The sequence below is a fragment of the Sarcophilus harrisii genome, chromosome 1 (assembly GCF_902635505.1).
Source record: "Sarcophilus harrisii chromosome 1, mSarHar1.11, whole genome shotgun sequence".
Lineage (NCBI taxonomy): Eukaryota > Metazoa > Chordata > Mammalia > Dasyuromorphia > Dasyuridae > Sarcophilus > Sarcophilus harrisii.
The window spans coordinates 134,419,705-134,440,210 of record NC_045426.1 but is presented as its reverse complement, the minus strand read 5'-3'; the positions used below and the strand labels follow the sequence as shown (position 1 = coordinate 134,440,210).

At 34.9% G+C, this 20,506-nt stretch overlaps 1 protein-coding gene across 4 annotated transcripts in view; it reads right to left on the bottom strand.

Moving 5' to 3' along the window:
• The window catches only part of GHR (growth hormone receptor), a 299,645-nt gene that overhangs the window by 140,746 nt on the left and 138,393 nt on the right, over positions 1–20,506 (bottom strand). For all 4 annotated transcript variants that reach the window (XM_003759913.4, XM_031964598.1, XM_031964606.1 and 1 more), the window contains one exon: positions 11,631–11,711. In XM_003759913.4, coding sequence (XP_003759961.3) covers positions 11,631–11,711 — 81 coding nt within the window. The remainder of the gene's footprint in view (positions 1–11,630; positions 11,712–20,506) is intronic.

The following is a 20,506-nucleotide window of genomic DNA, read 5'->3' as shown; positions in this document are numbered from 1 at the left end:
TTCATTAAAACTCCTTTTAAAACTTTGACGTAAATGAAGCTACACATTTGTAAAACAGCACACCTGTATGTTTCCTCACATATCTTGCTCCCCCCTTCTTTTTCAGGGAGACCTGAATCCCCACACCGGGAATCATTTCTTCATCTGTGGGCACATTATAACCCATCAACATGTTGCTTCTTGTTCTGGCATCTACAATCACACTATTTGAAGTATAATTCAACAATCTAATTTCTCACATAGTCTTGCAAAGTGAATTTCATATTCAAAGCCTTTTAAAGGAGACATAGAAACTCAAGCCTCTTCTACAATTCTGGGACTATAAGCTGCAAATTAATTTTAGTGATCTGGAAATACATAACAGAAGAAGAAACCGCCCCCACCCATCTCCGGTTTGTATTTCAACTTGACAGTATGTGTTTCATGGCATTCTGACATTTTAGCATGGCTATGAAACACCTATGGCTTAAAGGAGAAATTACCTTTGAAAGATGAATCACAACAGAGTTCAAGGTGTGTAAATATTCCACTTCATCATCACCTTTGAGCTGATAATTATTGAACTAATGACAAGTGAGGAAGCCATTGATTAGTGTCCTTTGCATGGCAAGTGACATTGTCAGCAGCTGCATTCTCATGCTTTGATATGAGTCTCATTAAAGAGACCCAAATTTGCCCGGCAGAACGTTTCATATTACATACATGGGATCTTTGCATTTTATAACACCACTGAGGCAGGAGAAGGAGATGTAAAGGTGTGGCATGAAGTCTTAGAGACAAGTAGCACAGAATTCAGAACTACTAAAGGAGCAACGAACACTAGAAACATCTATTTCAATTCATAGACTAGTATATTCACTTCTAGGGGGATAAATTGGCTTGACAAGTGACACATGGGTAATAAGTAGAACTAGAAATTTAACTCAGGTGCAGTTGACTCCAAATCCAATGCTCCTTCCCCAATGTAGTCCCCCTATTTCACCATTTTTCTAAAGATTTTCCTATCCAGTGTATATTTGGATACTATAAACCCAGATGATCTGCCTTACAGCTGAAGTCTCCCAGAATGCTTATGAAGCTAGACCTGAGAATAATAAGAGGTAATATTTGTAAAATACTTTATAGCTTTCAAGTTCTTGGACATACATTATCACATGTGTATCCTTCATCCCCATCATCCCAGATCCTTGTGAAATAGGGAGTACTCGTATTATTATGTCCATTTTAAAGATGAACAAACAAGTTCTGATAAATTTAATTGACTTAAGTTCACACAGCTAGTAATTGTGGAGTTAGGACATAAGTTTTCTAATCCCAGACTCATCACCTTTTTTTAAAGACCCTTTTATCAAATGCCACAGAGTCAGGGCTAGCCTATGCTAAGAAAATCTGTAGCAGTACCAAAAGACTCCACAGTAGCATTTGAAAGTTCTATTTTCAAAGGTAGGATTGTAAATCCTATGCAAACTCTGGACTAGTTAGCATGTTTTCAAGCTACTGACAGGCTAAGATTTTTTTTTTTTGGCATGGGCTAGATTGGGGGGGGGGGCAAACAGACCTGGATACTGGGTAGGGGAGGCACAAGCAGCAATGATATCATCATCTAACCTTATTGACAGAACTGTGCCATATAAATCCCACCCCAATGCTGGTGGGCTGATGGCTCTCATCCTCCATGATTCTGCCCTACCACACCATGCATCATTAAGAATGGCTTGCTCTCATCTATTTAAAACCATCAGCAAACATCATATGTAATCGGGATAAACTGAAACCATTCCTAATAAGATCAGGGGTGAAACAAGGTTGCCCACTATCACCATTACTATTCAATAATGTATTAGAAATGCTAGCTTTGGCAATAAGAGATGAAAAAGAGATTAAAGGAATTAGAGTAGGTAACGAGGAAACCAAATTATCACTCTTTGAAGATGATAGGATGGTATACTTAGAGAAACCCAGAGATTTTACTAAAAAGCTATTAGAAATAATCCACAACTTTAGCAAAGTTACAAAATACAAAATAAATCCACATACATCATTAGCATTTTTATACATCACTAACAAAATCCAATAGCAAGAGATACAAAGAGCAATTCCATTTAAAATAACTGTTGATAGTATAAACTATTTGGGAATCTATCTGCCAAGGGAAAGCCAGGAACTACATGAGCAAAACTATAAAACACTTTCCACATAAATAAAATCAGATCTAAACAATTGGAAAAATATCAAGTGCTCTTGGATAGGTCGAGTGAATATAATAAAGATGACGATATTCCCTAAACTAATTTACTTATTTAGTACTAACACCCAAGAAACTATTTTACTGACCTAGAAAAAATAAAAAAATTCATCTGAAAGAATAAAAGGTCAAGAATTTCAAGGGAATTAATAAAAAAAAAACAAATGAAGGTGGCCTAGCAGTATTAGATCTAAAACTATATTATAAAGCAGTGGTCATCAAAATCATTTGGTACTGGCTAAGAAACAGACTAGTTAATCAATGGAATAGGTTAGGTTCACAGGACAAAATAGTCAATGACTATAGCAATCTAGTGTTTGATAAACTCAAAGACCCCAACTTTTGAGATAAGTTCACTATTTGACAAAAACTGCTGAGAAAATTGGAAACTAGTATGTCAGAAACTAGGCATTGACTTACACTTAACACCATATACCAAGATAAGGTCAAAATGGGTTCATGATCTAGATATAAAGAATGATATTGTAAATAAATTAGAAGCATATAAGATAGTTTACCTCTCAGACCTGTGGAGGAGGAAGGAACTAGAGATCATTATTGATCAAAAACAAGTAATTTTAATTATATTAAGTTAAAAAGTTTTTGTACAAACAAAACTAATGCAGACAAGATTAGAAGGGAAGCAATAAACTGGGAAAACATTTTTATATTCAAAGGTTCTGATAAAGGCCTCATTTCCAAAATATATAGAGAATCAAATTTATATTAGTTCAAACCATTTTCCAATTGATAAATGGTCAAAGGATATGAACAGACAATTTTCAGATGAAGAAATTGAAACTATTTGTGGTCACATGAAAAGGTGCTCCAAATCACTAGTGATCAGAGAAATGCAAATTAAGACAACTCTGAGGTACCACTACACACCTCTCAGATTGGTTAAGATGACAGGAAAAGAAAATGATGAATATTGGAGGGGATGTGGGAAAACTGGGACACTGATAGTTGGTGGAATTGTGAATGAATCTAACCATTCTGAAGAGCAATTTGGAACTATGCTCAAAAAGTAATCAAACTGTGCATATTCTTTGGTCCAGCAGTGTTACTATTGGGCTTATATCCCAAAGAGATCTTAAAGGAGGGAAAGGGACTCACATGTGCAAAAATATTTGTGGCAGCACTTTTTTGTAGTGCCTAAAAACAGGAAACTGAGTGGATGCCTATCAGTTGGAAAATGGCTGAATAAATTGTGGTATATGAATGTTATGGAATACTACTGTTCTGTAAGAAACAACCAGCAGGATGCTTTCAGAGAGGTCTGGAGAGATTTATATTAATTGTTGCTAAGTGAAATGAGCAGAACCAGGAGATCATTATACATGGCAACAAGAAGACCATACTATGATCAATTCTGATGGACATGGGTCTCTTCAATATTGAGATGACTCAACCCATTTCCAACTGTTCAGTAATGAAGAGAGCCATTTACACCCAGAGAGAGGACTGTGGGAACAAAGTGTGGAACACAACATAGCATTTTCACTCTTTCTGTTTTTGTTTGCTTGCATTTTTGTTTTCCTTCTCAGGTTTTTTTCTTTCTTCCTAGATCCTATTTTTCTTGTGCAGCAAGATATCTGTATAAATATGTATACATATATTGGATTTAACATATACTTTAACGTATTTAACATTTATTGAACTACCTGCCATTTAGGGGAGGGGATGGGGGGAAGGAGGGGAAAATTTGGAACAGAAGATTTTACAAGGGTCAATGTTGAAAAATTACCCAAGCATATGTTTTGTAAATAAATAAATAAATATGTGTGTGTGTGTGTGTGTGTGTGTGTGTGTGTGTGTAAAGAATGGCTTGCTCTGGAAGAAGAGCAAGAAAATGAGTATGCTGTATCTTACCTCTTATTTCATCAAATATACTTTCTTTGGATCATAACCAGGTGAATACTGTAATCAGTAACAACAACTATAAATGACTTGGCTCTTCTAGCAGTACGATGATCCAAGACTGTTCCAAAGGACTCATGATGAAAAATGCTACTCACATCTAGAAAAAGAACTGATGGGCTCTGAATACATATTGAAGCAAATTATTTTCACTTAGGTGTGTTTGTGTGTTTTCCTTTTGGTTATTTCTTCTTTCACAATATGATTAATATGGAAATAACGTTTTATGTGATGGCACACATATAACTTAAATAATTGCTTACTATTTTAGGAAGAAGAGGGGAGAGGCAAGGAAGGAGAAAAATTTGGAACTCAAAATTTTGTAAAAATTAATGTTAAGAATTTTCTTCATATGTAATTGGGAAAATATTAAAATGCCTTTCTTTTTTAAGGTTAAATATGTATAATTCTTTAAAATATAGTTCCATATTCGTCACATTGTGCAAGAAAAATCAGATGAAAAGGAAAAAAAAACATGAAACAAAACAAACAAACAAAAAGTGAAAATACTATTCTTCGATCCATAGTCAATTTCCATAGTTCTTTTTCTGGATATGGATGGCATTTTCCATTCCAAATTTATTGGAATTGCCTTGAATTATTGAAATGTTGAGAAGAACCAAGCCCATCACAGTTGATCATCACATAATCTTCTTGTTACTGTGTACAATGTCTCTTGGTTCTGCTTGTTTCACTCAGCATCGGTTCATGTAAGTGTTTCCACATTTTTCTGAAATCAGCCTGCTGACATTTCTTATAGAACATTATATTTACATACCATAATTTATTCAGCCATTACCCAACTGATGGGCATCTACTCAATTTTTCAGTTTCTTGACACTACAAAAAGGGCTGCTACCAAACCTTCCCCTCCCTCCAAAAAACCCCAAACAACCCTTTCTTTATCTGTCACTTCTAGGTACTTCTAGTGTGATTTAGACACAACATTATCCCCAGCTAGGGAACCAAAAGCAGAGATGTCAAACATGAAACCTATAGGTAACACTCCTGAGAATTTTGAGCCAGATTAAAAGTAATTAGAAAATAATTAAATAAATAAAATTTTATAAAACACAGATAATATTATAGTTTAAAATCAAGGCAATGTGACACATATAGGAATCATCACTGATCCTATTTCTTTTTGAATTAGACACTACTGACCTAAGGCAAATGTCGTATCCTTTTTGGAACAAATTTCCTTCCATGTAAAAGGGAGAAAATATCAGCTGCCCCACCTTTTTCACCTGGTTGTCATGGGGGATTAAATAAGATTATGTAAGTGAAAGTACTCAGTGACTAGAAAGCATTATTTAAATGTAAGCTTTTTTTTTTTTTTTTTTTTTAAGTGAAGATCTTTGATTTCACTGGTATAGGAAACTCCCAGTGAAATAATTCTCTTTACTGATGCAGCTTGGGAACCTTGGGAACCTAGGCATGCCCTAGGTATGGGTAGCTAGGTGAAGCCTGTAGATCATGCACTAGACTTGGAATCCACAAAACTCCTCAAGTACAAATCTATTCTCATACACTTAACTGGTGTGAGCCTGTTTGCTTCAGTTTCCCCATCTGTAAAATGACTGAATAAGGAAATAGTAAACTTCTCCAGTATCTTGGCCAAGAAAACCTAAATGGAGTCACAAAGAGTGGGATACAACTGATGCCTCTCAACAACAAACAGGGTATGATCTTAGAAAGTTTCCTAAGATACAGAGAGGGCGGCATCCAGAATTACAAGGACATGTAAGTCAGTGTGGTTATAATTATGTAAGACAGGATCCTAGTACCCTTGGCATAGGAGGCAAGTCCAGGATCCCTGTAGCAGCAGTAGTAACAGTAGTAATCTCTTCCTCTGTAGTTCAGATCTATTGACAGACAGGCAGTGAGCTGTGAGCCAAGCAGTCACAGTCATTTATATTTATATTTCTCATCCTCTTCTGGGAGCCAGTATTGATGGTAGTAGTTCTGTGGAACAACCTCCCTCCCTCCAAGATGGGGTAAGGTCTGCAGGGGGGTAGCTGCAGGAGGGCCATCTTCTCTTGAGGTTGTACCATTTGTGGAATGGCTCTGGGACTTGCTCCTAAAGCTGGTCTGAAGTACATGCCAATGTGCCTTGGCAGGTTCTCAAGAGGCTAGAGAATTTCAATTGTGATGGTGAAAGGTATATTGAAGAAAATCATCCAAGTTCTCTGGGAATCTCTTCAGATGCTCTCTATATTAAAGGGAGAAATCTCCCTACTTTGAGTAGTGTCTTGGTTGTATGAATGGAGTTCAAAGGTTTTTTGTTTTGTTTTGTTTTGTTTTGTTTTGTTTTTGGTCTTTTTAAAAGATTTTGGTATTACTAACAACACAAATTTCTTAATTAGGGTGACAGCATGGTGAAATACAGGGCTGGAGCCAGGGACACCTGGATTAAAATTCAGCAATGTCTGATGTCCAAAACACGGGCAAATTACTGAACCTCCCTGAACCTCAGTTTCTTCCTCTGTAAAATGAGGATAATAATACCACCTACCTTATAGGGTTATTGTAAGGTTCAACTGAGAGATAATGTATATAAAGTACATCACAAACTTTAAAGAGCTATATAAATATAAGTTATTATTTTATAACTTGTTTGATATATCATGATACAGGCTTCAATAACTATATACTTAGTAGGATCAATCATTCATGCTTTTAAGAGGCTCCTTGGTCTAACCCATTCTCATCAAATGAAAAGGGAAGTATTTTCATATGAAAGATTTGCTCCTTTTGCATGACCTGCCTCTGAATAGGGTTGTTTCATCATATGTTCAAAATACAGTAAATGTGGGAGACCCGTTCTTCAAGGACAAATTTAATTCCCCTTTTCCCAATTCAAAGCTCTAACAACTTGGTTCTTACCCACCTCCCAGTCTTATCTTTATAATCAATGGCAGGTTTGAGAAACTTTGGGTATGGTTTCCCCAAAGTGGGATGCGAGCAATCAGGAAAGATCAGTTGTGGATCCTTTCCTCAAAGGCTATTTTAGGAAGATGGATGGCTTATGTTACCTAAACTGGCTTCTCTCATTCTGCAGAAGCAGCAGGGAGAGAAACAGTGGGATGGAAAGGGCAAGAGGTAGAAGGAATCTCCCATGCAAGTGAGCTAATGCAATTAGACTTGTCTTGGAGACATGGAATATTTTCCATCTGTTGAAGTTCCTGTATTTCATTATCAAGTCTCCTGTCTAAATGAATGTCACCAGAGTATTTTCTTGCATGTTTTTCTTGGGGGGGGGTTTAAGAAGGTAGTTATGAAAACAACAATTACCTTGTCTGACTAGGACCATTGGAGAGAGAAATGCAAGGATGTGGACAAAAATGCACCCTAAGGATTTGGAACCTTGTACATGTCTTTCCACCATACCCCCAGCATCGCCAAGCCTTTCCATCTGCTCTGCACTGAAGTTCATATGCATTGCCTTCCCTAGTTTGAATGAGAACTCCTTGATGCCAGGGATTATCTTCTTTTTCTATTTGTATTTCTAGCACTTAGCATAGGTGCTTCAGAAATACTCAATCCTTTATTCATTCAAGAAAATACCAATTGGAATCTGCCAAGTAATTTTAAGATGGAAGGACTTCAATTTAAAGCATAATCTGGTCCCATTCATACATGAAAAATAATTTCCATTACAATATAACTAATGCTGCTTGAAGACTTCTAATGAGGTCTTTGAAGACTGAATATCCAATATATTGATTGTTCCAAATGTTACAGAATTCTTCCTGACATTTAGCCTAAACTTTCCTTTTTTCACCTAACCATTGTCCCTGACCTTGTTTTTTTTTTTTTTTTTTTAAGGCAATTTATGTTAAGTGACAGGCCCTGGGATCACACAGTTAGTAAGTGTTTGAGACTGCATTTGAACTCAGGTTCCAGGGCTGGTGCTCTATGCATTGTCTTTTCAGGCCAAACAAAGTAAGTGTAATTATTCTTTTCCACAACAACACGACAAACCTTCAAAGAGATGAAGACAACTATGAGGTCTAATTTAAAAGTCTTCTCTTGGTTAAATAAACAGCTTCATTTCCTTCAACCTCATATGGTATGAAAGTAGACAATTGAAGTACACAAGGCCACATTTACTGGCCTACATTTACACACATATTTACTGGGTCACATTTCCTAGTAAATTATAATCCTCTTGAGGACAGAGATTATATCCTTTCCACCTTTTTCTCCCCCATAGCACCTATAAACCAATCAATAATTCAACAAGCTAGAATACAGAGCTAAAAAAATTTCATTGAATGATTTTTTAAAAAAAGTTTTATTTTATTTTTAATTTATGGAATAAAGCAAATATTTCCATAATATAATAAAAAGATGGTCACACATGAAACTGCAAATATATTATGTACAATTTGCTATTCCTTTTAAATATATAATAAAGTTATCATCTAACATAATATGATAATATATCATATAATAAAGTTTTCTCTTTTCCTTTTCTACTCTTCCCCCAAGTTACCATTAGGCGCATGTGCGCACACACGCACATATGCACACACATATACACGTATGTAGTCATCCTATATATATATATTTCTATTTTATTAATTATTTTCCTGGATGCAGATAGAATGAATTTGTTAAGTAAACCACTCAAAGACCATATTGCGCTCTCTTGATGCCCTTTCACAGCATTGAGAAATAGTCCTTATATCATTTAACAAGCACTTTTAGAATACCTTGTACTCTAGAAGAGAAATATGTATAGGTCTCTCATCTCCCAAACTAGATTGGTGGCTATTTAAGGGCAGGAACTGTGTTTTACATTTTTTTTTTATCTCCCACATATCCTGACAAGGATTTTAAACTGCCGGAAACACAGTGAGTATGCAGAAAATGCTGGATGACTGATTGATATAGACAGTACCTTGCCTTAACCCTGGAAGCATTTTGTAGACAGTTTGTAAAAATGCATTTCTCATTAAGCAACCCCATTAGTAGCAATTTAGTACAACCAACTGAGAGTGGTTAGCATTTTCTGGAATTCTGAAAATGAAGCATCTCTGGAATTATTTTTTCTCTTGACCCATTAGTAGCAATTTAGTACAACCAACTGAGAGTGGTTAGCATTTTCTGGAATTCTGAAAATGAAGCATCTCTGGAATTATTTTTTCTTGCTGTCAGAAGCTGATGGAAAGATTTTTCTGGTAATTGACAGTGCTCAGTCTATCGCTGAACTTTATCCAGTACAATGATGACATTCCTTAGCGTTTATTGCCCATTTAATTTCTAATGGGGAAATAAGATTTAATGAAAAAAGGCTCCTGAGAGGTAATATATTTCTCACTAAAGAAAAATGTATTATTTTATTTAATACTTTATAATTTATTTAATTTATTATTTATTGATTATTACAATAAATAAATTATTTAATACTTTTATTTACGGTTATTTAATACTTTAAATGAAGATGTTTCAAGGAATACTATGTCAGATTACTCCAGATCCTTATTTATTTCTAATATGCTGTTAAAAAATCATGTCTGCTGTACTACAATGTTATCTAGGTGACTTTTCTCCTGGTGGATTCCATCTACTAATTCTCAAAGATGAAAATTTAAGTTCTGTGTTCTGAATTGATTTCAAGTAAAGAGACTGCTAATCCAGAGTAAACTTATTTCTCACCTTAATTTTCTGTTTGTACTATACCATGGGAAACAAAATAAAAATAAAATGAATTGGCAATTGACCAGATCTGGTGGTAAAAGAAAACACATGGCCCATGAATGTCATTTGAGCTCAACCCCTACCAAGTGCTCTCCCTGACTGAATCTGTTAGATAAGTAGCCAGAGACTTGGCAAAAACTTGCTTATGTCAACAGTCATTCCACATCATTAATAAACTCAAAGCCATTTTTAAGTCATATTGCAGAATGACAAGAAGTCCAAAAGAAATGTTGGTTACTTAACCAATAAAGAAGGCAGAAATTTGCAGCAGACCAGCATGTCTCTGGTAGGTCAGTTAGCAAACCCTTCCATTTCCTCCTGTAAATAACAACCTGGGGGGGAAGGCTTACCACTGAAGTTTTTTTTTCTGAATTAGTTTGGTGAGGGTGCAGGCTTTGCCAAAGCATTAAAGCATCTCATGTTAGGACAATATTGTACATTCTCTAGGATTGAAATAGCTTTTACTTTCCAGTCTTGGCTAAGCCAAATTTTTTTCCTTCCCACTTTTACTTTTTTTCCCTCTCCTTTTCTTCTTCCTCCACCTTAGTTTTTACTCTTTATTCTTTCCAATTCTTATAACTAAAAAATTCTTCCAATCTTGCCCATAGTGGTCTGAGAAAGTGAAAATAATATTAGTGAAGAAAGTAAAAATTAAGCTACCCTCATTAGCTCTTTACAGGCATGGATCTTAGCTGTCATTCTTTGGCTCAGAACCAGACTCTAAAACCAGGCATGGGAAAAGCTGCTGAAATAAAGTCTGCAGTTCCCTACATGTCTCACTTGCATACTGCTGATATCTAGACACATTTTTAAAAATAACACCAGCAAGACCCAAAGTATTTCAAAGAAATATGAATGCTTTCTTGTAAATATTTTAAAATTATTTTTTAGACAAAATTACATTCTCTTTTCTCTCTCATCTTTTCAGTTATAGTTTGCCCTAAATGCCTTTCTACTATGGGCTTTTTGGGGGCCAGAAGTTCCATTTTAAGGAGCTGTCATAATTTCTTCTAGTGTAGAAACTTGTTGCTATTTCCCCTCTATCAACACCATGCAAGTAAAACAGAAGTAGACTTGACCCTTTCATCTCCCTGGGAGAAGAGTTGGAGGGTCTCAGGCTTTCTACATGTTCTCGTAAGCCTCTGTTTGCTCTTGTGAGCCCTGACCTTCACATATAATGAGACATATCACTTGACAGAAAGCAGAGAATCTGTGTGGTGAAGAGATGCTAAAGAAAGTTTAAAGGTTTTCCTGATCAGTTCCTAGAAACGAACCAAATGAGAATTTGTAAATTCATTGATCCCTACTTTGATTTTTGTTCTTTCACTGGTCAAAATTGTTTATGTCTAATATGAAATAAAAAATTCGATCAAAGATCTACTCTTTGACCTCTCAGAATATTAACAAGATCCTGACTCTGCACTTAGGTTCTCTCATTTGCCACACATGAACTGAGGAAGCCCTATCATCTCTGGTGAAATTTCCTTCCCTCTTCCAAGCTGAACGTCTAGCATCATCCCTCACTCTTAAAGTAGCTATAAATTTCATTTCTGACATGCCAATATAAAATATCAAAGCTGACAATGCAATTCACCTCGAATTCCTAGTGTCTTATGAATCTAAAAACGTCATTTTCTTGTTGGATTCAGTGAAACAAAACAAAACAAAACAATTGATTCTGACTTTTTTCATTTGAAAAACTTCGCTCAGAGTTCAGTGTTGTTTAAAACTTTTCAAGGGAAAAAAAGACAAAACTCACCCTCACTTTGAGAAAAAGCATCATTTGAACTTGCCAGGACCAAAGTAAGTAGCAGCTGCCAAAGATCCATACCTGTAGGTCCTGTAATAGGACAAAGAGACAAAATAAATTCAGATAATAAAAAAAGAACAATTGTCTCTGAATGCTATTCAACAAATCAGTCAATTCACGAATGAACATCCATTGCAGTTTATGAAAGAAACACAGTATAAATTTAGTTGTCTCAGACTGTCATGCTGTAAAATACTCTATGAGGGCTAGCAGTTGGTTGTACAGAGTTCTGCCTCCCATGGGTTTTTAACTCAGGAAATAATATGGACACCAAAGATTTTAAAATCCTGGCTGATGGCCATAGAATCACCTCACAAGTTACCTCCCCCACACTGCTATAACAGTAAGACAAATGTAGTTCACTTTAATTAGATCTGGAAATAGAACAACATGTCAGCAATATCTTTAAGCATGCTGCTTTGTGCTGGACATGCTATAAAAGGAAAAAATAAAATAATCTATTGGAATAGCTGGCAAAACTTTCCCCTTCTGTTTTTTAAAAGACCTAAAGAATTCTAGTGATAGAAAGATGGGAGGAAAAAGCCAACCAAATGAAATTTTGTGAAAGGTGGAGAAGAAAAACAATTGGGAGTGGAGAGGGAGGAGAATACAGCAAACAAAACACTTTGGCTTCCTAGGTGGCCTGGAGTCAACATATTGGGCTTGTGGTAGATTTTTGGTTGATGAGGTTTTTAGGGAATGTGGTCTCTGAGAAACCCAGGAATGCTGAACACCTCATCGATCCTGATCTCATGCCAGCATTTGGCTCTACAGCATTAGAATCCCAAGTTCAGTAACATCTTGGTTCTTCCATTTAATAGAACTCTTTAAGAGTTGGTACATGTATATTGAAGGGTGAGATATGGGTCTAGCTTCCCTCAGGTAACCTGTGTCTTTACCTGAAAGAAATAAATTTCTTTCTAAAAATAAATAAATAGAAATAAATCAGAAAGGACAGGACCAGATCCTTAAAGAGATCTATTTGGTTTTGTTTATGAAACATGATGCCCTATGAAACATCTATCTTCTCACTTTGTAATTAATGTAAATAAGTAGTTTTCAAGCACATTTGTAACACCCAAGGACATATAATTATGTTGATTGCAAATTCTGTCTATTCATTGAAGCAGGTGTCCTAATAGAATCTCTAATAGGAAACATTTATCTTCCTTTGACTGATAGTATGACCTTACAATTAATAAAATTCTATTTCTGTAACCATCCTCATTTAGTCTGAATTAGTGAGTAATATTTTGTTGTTGTCTTTATAATAAGATATACAAGTACAGATCTTTGGGAATTATTGTTGACTTTGGCATTTGAAGTGACTTCAAATGCCTCATTTTCCAGACTCTCATTTGTAGATGCCAAATTTAATATTTTTTCTTTCCTTTAGATATGTTTGGCCCCAGAAAACTTATATTAGGGCTGAGTAAGAGCTACATGGTAGGAAACATATCCTCCCCTACTGGACTAGAATAAGGTATTATGTATATATGGTTGGTGTGTGATAGAATAGATTTAGCTGGGGGTGGGGGAAAACACTTTATGTCCATGGTTTTTGCCTTTAAAGCTGGAAAGATGAACTTTATATCAGCTGGATATAATTTGCATATTTGATCTTTCAGTTATCCTTTTCTTGAAAAATTTAACTGGCTTTAGAGTGAAGACCTCCAAAAGAAATATAAACATTTTACCATTTCTAGGGTTGGGTAAATAATAGATTGAAAATATTTCTGTTGGTTATTGATTTTATTTCCTTCCATCAGGGCTAGGAGAAGAGAAGAAAAAACAGAGAAGTTGTGAAATTTAGCTATTTCAACAAATAATCAATAAGCCTTTATTAAACCCTTACTATGTTCCAGGTATTATGCTATGCTTTGGTGATACACAGGGGGAAATAAGGAAAATACACAACCTGTTCCCAAGAAGTATATATTGAAGTATTATTTTCCAAAATCTCCAAATGATTCCTATGACATCATCCTGAACCTGTTCCTGGCAGAGAAACCCCCATAGACATACTGAACACTTTATTACAGATTGTGACACTGGACACCAGATTCCAGAGCAATTGCCTTTACTAAGCAATGATAAGCAAAATTAATAGGATGGACTTTGTCACAATGCACCTATCTCTGCTTTAGAAATAACCCACTCAATTGTATCATTGAGCTCGAATGGAATTTTGCTGAGGATGGATGGAAACTCTCCAGTCCCTTCTTCATTTTCTTCTGTTGGAAAAGTTAGTCTCCAAAAACATATCTTTCTTTCCTCTCCCAAATTGCGACAATGTGGCAAGTGTTAACACACACACACACACACACACACACACACACATTTTATAATGTCAAGTGAATCATCTACTTTAAAAGACTAGTTTCTACAAAGAAAAAATTAACAAGAAACCTGTGGCTGAACAGTGATAGTAAAAAAAAAATGTTAAAATGTGTATCCCTGTTCCCATAAATGAGTTGATATATATTCACTACTGTCCCTGTGAGAATTACCAAGGAGCAGAGTCCTAATTGGGGAAGAGAGATAGGGAAAATGCAGATGTGGTGAAATTTAGTCAGGGCTAATTGCTTCATTTGTGTAGAGCCAAGGAGTATAAAGAGAGAGCTTGTTGTCCAGAGTCACTGCATTCTTATTGGTGTTGAAATAATGCAAAAGGACAAGAAAGAAATCCCCTTTGCACTCCTTCACTGAACTCTGGGTAGAAGTGTCTCTCTGACTTGATCATAAGGCTTGGCTCACTGGAGATTCAGCTGTATTGACTTTGTGTTCTCTTGACCAGGCTTGAGGAACTAGTGGGTGAAAGAACCTCATGGGAGGATGAGGAGGGTAGGTGGAATGCCTAGAGTGGGGACACAGAGAAGGACTTCATTCTCCCATGGGTTTAGTACTTTAATTCAGCCTATGATATAAAACTCCCAGTTCCAAGCAGGAGAAACACTATCAAATCGTTACTTTTCTTCCCCCCCCCCCAAACTTACTTCCCCAATCCACACTCAAACTCATCACATAGTCCCATTAACCTCAAAATATTGGAGTATTTCCAAAGTACTTTTCTGAAGGACCAGGCACGTGGCTAATAAAAGAAGTGAAAGAAGATATTTAAGAGGAATCTACTAAATTGTTCCTTACTTTACTGGACTTTTAAAGCTTGCAATATTTTCCTAGGGAAAAGCCCTCTTTAATTCTCCTTCGATATTTATGCATTCTTCAGCAATAACCTCATGGCAAGATTTGAAATAGAAAAAAAAAAGTCATGCTTCTATTCTTGCATAATGAAACACACACTAATTCCACCCTCTATGCCTGAGGCATTTAGTCTCTCCTCACCCTTCCTCAACTAAAGGCTGGATGGACACCAATGTCTCCAGCTGGCATGGGGCTTGGTTCTTCAGACTGCACAAGAGAAAAGGCCTACAGATGGCAAATTGTGCTGATAATTAAGGCTTCAACCATATAATAGTGCCTAAACAAGTGTTGGATATATGAAGTTTAAATGACCAGAAAAGGAGCCCACTGGATTTATCCAATTCAGCTTAATTCAACATCTATTTATTGAACACTTGTCTTGTGCTAACATTCTTCTCTAATCTAGTGCAGGAATACAGAAGAGGGATAAGACATCATCTCTGGCTGGCAGAAATTCCCCATCTAGTTGGAGAAATAAAATATTTTCATGGTGAAGCACATCACAGCACTGAGCAATATGGTATATGATGACATGAGCAAATGAGTTAAAACATCACTGCTATTTGGAGGACAGAAAGGTAAAATAATTTCATCAAGGAGAGAGCATTTTGGTTAAAAGAAATGATAAGATTTGAATTAATGACTCAGGTTTTTGAGGACTGGAAAATGGTGTGATCAAAGGCAAGGATCTAAGGAATTAAGAAAAAAGAGGAAAAGAAGTTGTGATATTTCATGTGATGGCATGATATGTAGAAATCTGAAAATGAAAAAAAAGATTAATGAAATAAATAAGAAATTTGAAAATATCCGGGAGACAACTGAATGGATAGGCCTGGAGCATGAGGGTGAGATTTGGTCTGAATTTGAAGGATATTTACAGTGAAGTTTTCAGAAAAAAAAGAAAGCAGTACAATGGAGTGCAAATAGTTTGGAACTGGGAAGTCAGGAGATCTCAGGTCTAAAGTCAGCCTTACTTAAGTGGGAAAGATCTTTGTTACTAATCTGTATAACCTTGGGCAAATTCCTTCACCTGACTCTCAATTTTCTCTTCTGTAAAATGAGGGGGTTGGACTCCATGTCTCAGATTTCTTCTCAGGCTAACATTCTATTATTCTAAGAACTAGTTGAAAATGTAAGATTGTATTAGTTCTCAGAGCAACTCTAAATACTGACTTATTTCACAAGTAATATCCAAAACATTTAAATTATATGGGAAGTAATCTTATTATATCTGGATTTGTGAGTTGTCAAAAAACAATTCTAATTAAGAAAAAATATCAACTAAATTCCATACTTTATGGTAAGGTTCATAAATTTGATACAAAAGAATGAGGGGAGGGGCAGGTTATAAAGACTTTGTCTCCTGTGGTAACATATTATCAAGAGAGAGGATATTTTAAATGCTGAAGACAAGAACCAATGAAGCTTTTAGGATTGAACTAAAGAATTCTCTTTAGTCAAAGCAGGATCTAAATCCATTAGAAGTAGCAAGGATTTTATTTCTGTCTCTATCTCTTTCTTCTGATTTTCTCTCTCTTCTTTATCTTTCTTAATATATACATCCCCAAATATACAATATATAAATTCTAATGATCAAAAGCCTTTTTTTCTAATGATATTGAACAATCAAAAAATGACACACACACATATACTACTGCTGTTATTATCACCATCACCCACAGAATTTAATCATCTTGCAAAATCAAGACTGCAGGTAAACAGAAAAATAAATGTGTACTTTTAGATGGTGGTGTTGATTACTAATAAAATATTGCAACAGTAAAACCAGTTGATTTCTGGGTCAGGTTTTTCTAAGAATTCAGAGCTATGCAAGGAAGAGACGAATCCCAAAGGGAATTTGAAACATCTAATTGGTAATTCTGAGACATAGACATTGATTTGAAAAGCATACTTTTCTATTTCATGTTCTTATCCCAAGTTTGCTCTAATATCTGTTTGAAAACTAGTTATATCTACATACCTTTTTATATCAATTTCTTTCTTTCCCATTAGGGAAGAAGAAAAATCTTATGACCATTTTATATATAAACACATTCAATGTCACTGGAACAGGAAATGGCAAGCCATTTCAGTACTTTTGCCAAGAAAACCCAATGGACAGTATGGTCTATGGGATCGCAAAAAATAGGACAGGATTGAAGGACTAAACAAAAATGAGTTTTTCTTTTGGTGCTAAGGGAAAAATTATGGGAAAGTAACTCAAAAATACAAAATAGGTTGTTTTTTAAATAATGTTTAAAATGTCACCGTTGTCCATAGGCTAAACAAAATGAATGGAACAAATTTTGGAAATAGAAATATTAATTCCTTTACAGTAAAATTCCCAGTAAATATTCTACTTTCAGCAATATAGAAAATCATAGCACTTTTTTCTTTCAGCATATGTGCAGAATGACAAACATACTTTACAAATGAGATATCAGGTACAGAATACAGGGATTGAGTAGTCTGTTGAAATTTAAACAAGATGTCAGGGACAAAAATACAGCTTAGTGAATCTTAGGTTCAGTTTGATAGCTTTCTATGTGACTTTAGGGGCAGTAAAATCATAACAATAAAAAGCTAAAAGGGCTAGTTTGGTGAGGTGGAATGATGACTACTTCTGGAATCATATAGGCCTTAGATTAAAATCTACCTCTGATGCTGACAATTTTCCCAAATACATGTAAAGATAATTTTTAACATTCATTTAAAATAGATTTTTATTTATATATTCATATTAATATTATTATATAATACATATTATAAATAATATATTTCACCTATATAATATGATATATATTAAATATATGTTTATATATTTAAATGTAATATTTTTATTAGTGGTCTGTCCTATCAGAGGATCCACATATAAGGATCCACATATATTTATCAGTTGTTTAAGAATACACACAAGTTTACTATATCAACCACATAGGTGCTTATCTTGTTATTGAAAAACAACTTGAAATAGGTCAAACATAAGATGGAGGCTAAAATAGTTATGCTAAATTGACAAATGTATTCCCATTATTTTAGTAAGGTACCTAAACTAATTCTCAGTACACTTTATACTGGCCATTTCCCATTCTTGAAATATACTCTCTCTTCATCTCTGCCTGGCAGAGTTGATACTTCTTTTTAAAAGTTCAATAGTATTTTATTTTTTCAATTACATATAAAGATAATTTTCAAGATTTGTTTTTGTAAGATTTTGAATTCCAATTTTGTTCTCCCTTCCCTCCTTTACCTCCTCCCTCCCCAAGACAAAGCAATCTGATATGTTATACCTGTACCATCATTTTAAACATATTCCCATATTAGTCATTAACATTCACTTTCTAAAAAAAATTGAATTCTTAATTTTTTCTTTCCTTCTCTTCTTCCCTCACTTCCCTAAGACAGCAAGTTGATATAGGTTATATATGTTCAATCATGTAAAACATTTCCACATTAGTCATGTTGTGAAAGAAGACAGACCAAAAGAAAAAAAAAGTCATGAAAAAATAAAATGAAAAAATAGCATGCTTTTATCTGCATTCAGATTTTATCAGTTCTTTCTCTGGAGGTGGAGTTCATTTTTTTTTTTATCATGAGGCCTTTGGAATTGCCTTGGATCACTGTATTGTTGAGAATAACTAAGTCATTCACACTTATATGTGTTGCTTGAAGCAAGTTAATTAACCTCTTTGGGCTTCACATTTACAAAATGTAAAGATTGGGCATTTATCCTTCATCTTTGTATTTTCCAAATTTAGCAGTGTTTAACATATTACTGTAGTAGCTTAACAAATGTTTGCTGGTTGACCAATTGTATTTAAAGTCCCTTCCAGCCCCAGCTCTCAACTCCCACATTTTCCAAGTTCAATTCAACATTTCTTAAGAAAGCACTGTGTTGGGCACAGGGAATAAAAAAAAAGAAAATAGTCTATGTCTTCAAAGAGTTTATACATTTGTAGAAGGAATAAAAGATGTGTAAAAATAAGCAATAATACAGATTGAAAACTATGAAGTTTCATGGAAGTCAATTAAGGTGGTGTTGAGAGATTTAAGAAAGGAAGGATTAATTCTAGTTCTAGCTGAAAGTGGTATAGTAGTATCCGGCTGAAAGAAAAAGGGCTTCAGTAGAGAGGGTGGTCTTTGAACTGGGATGTTATTGAAATAAAAAATGGCAAAAGAATTTTAAAGTGAAATGTGGTGGGTTAGGATAGGTTCTGTTCTAAGTATATAAAAAGGTAAGGAGGCAGTGGAGAGCAGAATGAGATTGGAAGAAAATATGTAATCAAATTTGACTAGCTCATAGAATGAGTGAGTGCAAGCCCTGTGAAAAACCTAAAAAGGTAGATAAGAGACAGATTTTTGAGCAAAGAAATGAGGAGATCCATTCTATACACTTGAAAAATTACAAAGATATTTATATAATGGATGGATTATAGAGGTGAGAGACTAAACAGAGCCCAGCAAAAAGGTTATTTCAATAATAGAGATGATAATTAGCTGACTTGGTAATACTTGAAGTAGAGGGGAGAAGATTGATGGAAGAGTTAGAATAGAATTTAGCTATTATGGACCCTAATGATTATTCTAATAAATAAGTATAGTGAAGTCTAGAAAGGTAAGGGATTAAACTACAGCCACACAGCTAGTTATTTAGCTCTTGACTCCTTGTTATTTGTTATTCAATTTGGAGTTTTCTTGGTAAAGGTGCTGGAATGGTTTGCCATTTCCTAATCCAAATCATTTTATAGATGAGGAACTGAGACAAATAAGGTGAAGTGACTTGCCAGTGACTTACAGACCATAAGTGTTTGAAGAGAACAGATTTGAACTCAGAAAAATGAATCTGTCTGACTTCACACCCATCAATCTATCCACTGTGCCACCTAACTGCCCATCTTGACTCCTAAACCATTGGCATTTCCATTAGACCATATTTGCTTAGTTATACTCTTAGAAATCTAGAATAAATGACTGTAGCTCCTTTAATATAGTCAATGGTTTGTTTTGTTTTGTCTTCCATATTTAAAATTTTTAAAAAATTTATTTTTAATTTTAAAATTATTTTGATATTTTAAAATTAATTTAATTAATTTATTTTAATAATTTTAATATTTAAAATTAATATTTTAAAAATATGCCTTTTTGGTATATTTTGATTTTTAATATCACCTACATTTCCCAATAAATTCCTCCCCCCCTCTAAGAAAGTCATGTCTTGTTACCAATTTATTACCTTTCAGGGAATGGCTTTAGTGTGTCTGTGAAGTAGGTTATGAGCAAATCTCAAATTAAATATGATGGAATTGAGGCACAAGAGGGTCAGTTGATCAGTCTAAACCTATTTATTAAGTGCTTCTGACAGGCAATGCTTAGCTTTTCCTTGCCATTACCTAAGGGACCTAAGTAGCTTTTGGTGCTGGAATTTGTCTCCCATTTTCATGACAATGGATCATGGGACAATTTGGCTTGCCTGAAGAGTCAAATGGCACCCCAACCAAAGGAAACTATGGAAAATAATCCAAGGACTTCCCACCTCCCCCCACCCCCGAATTTCTGTCATAGAAAAGGATAGGTGGGACAAAGCAGAAGGAGAGCAGAAGTGATTAGATGCACAGGTCACT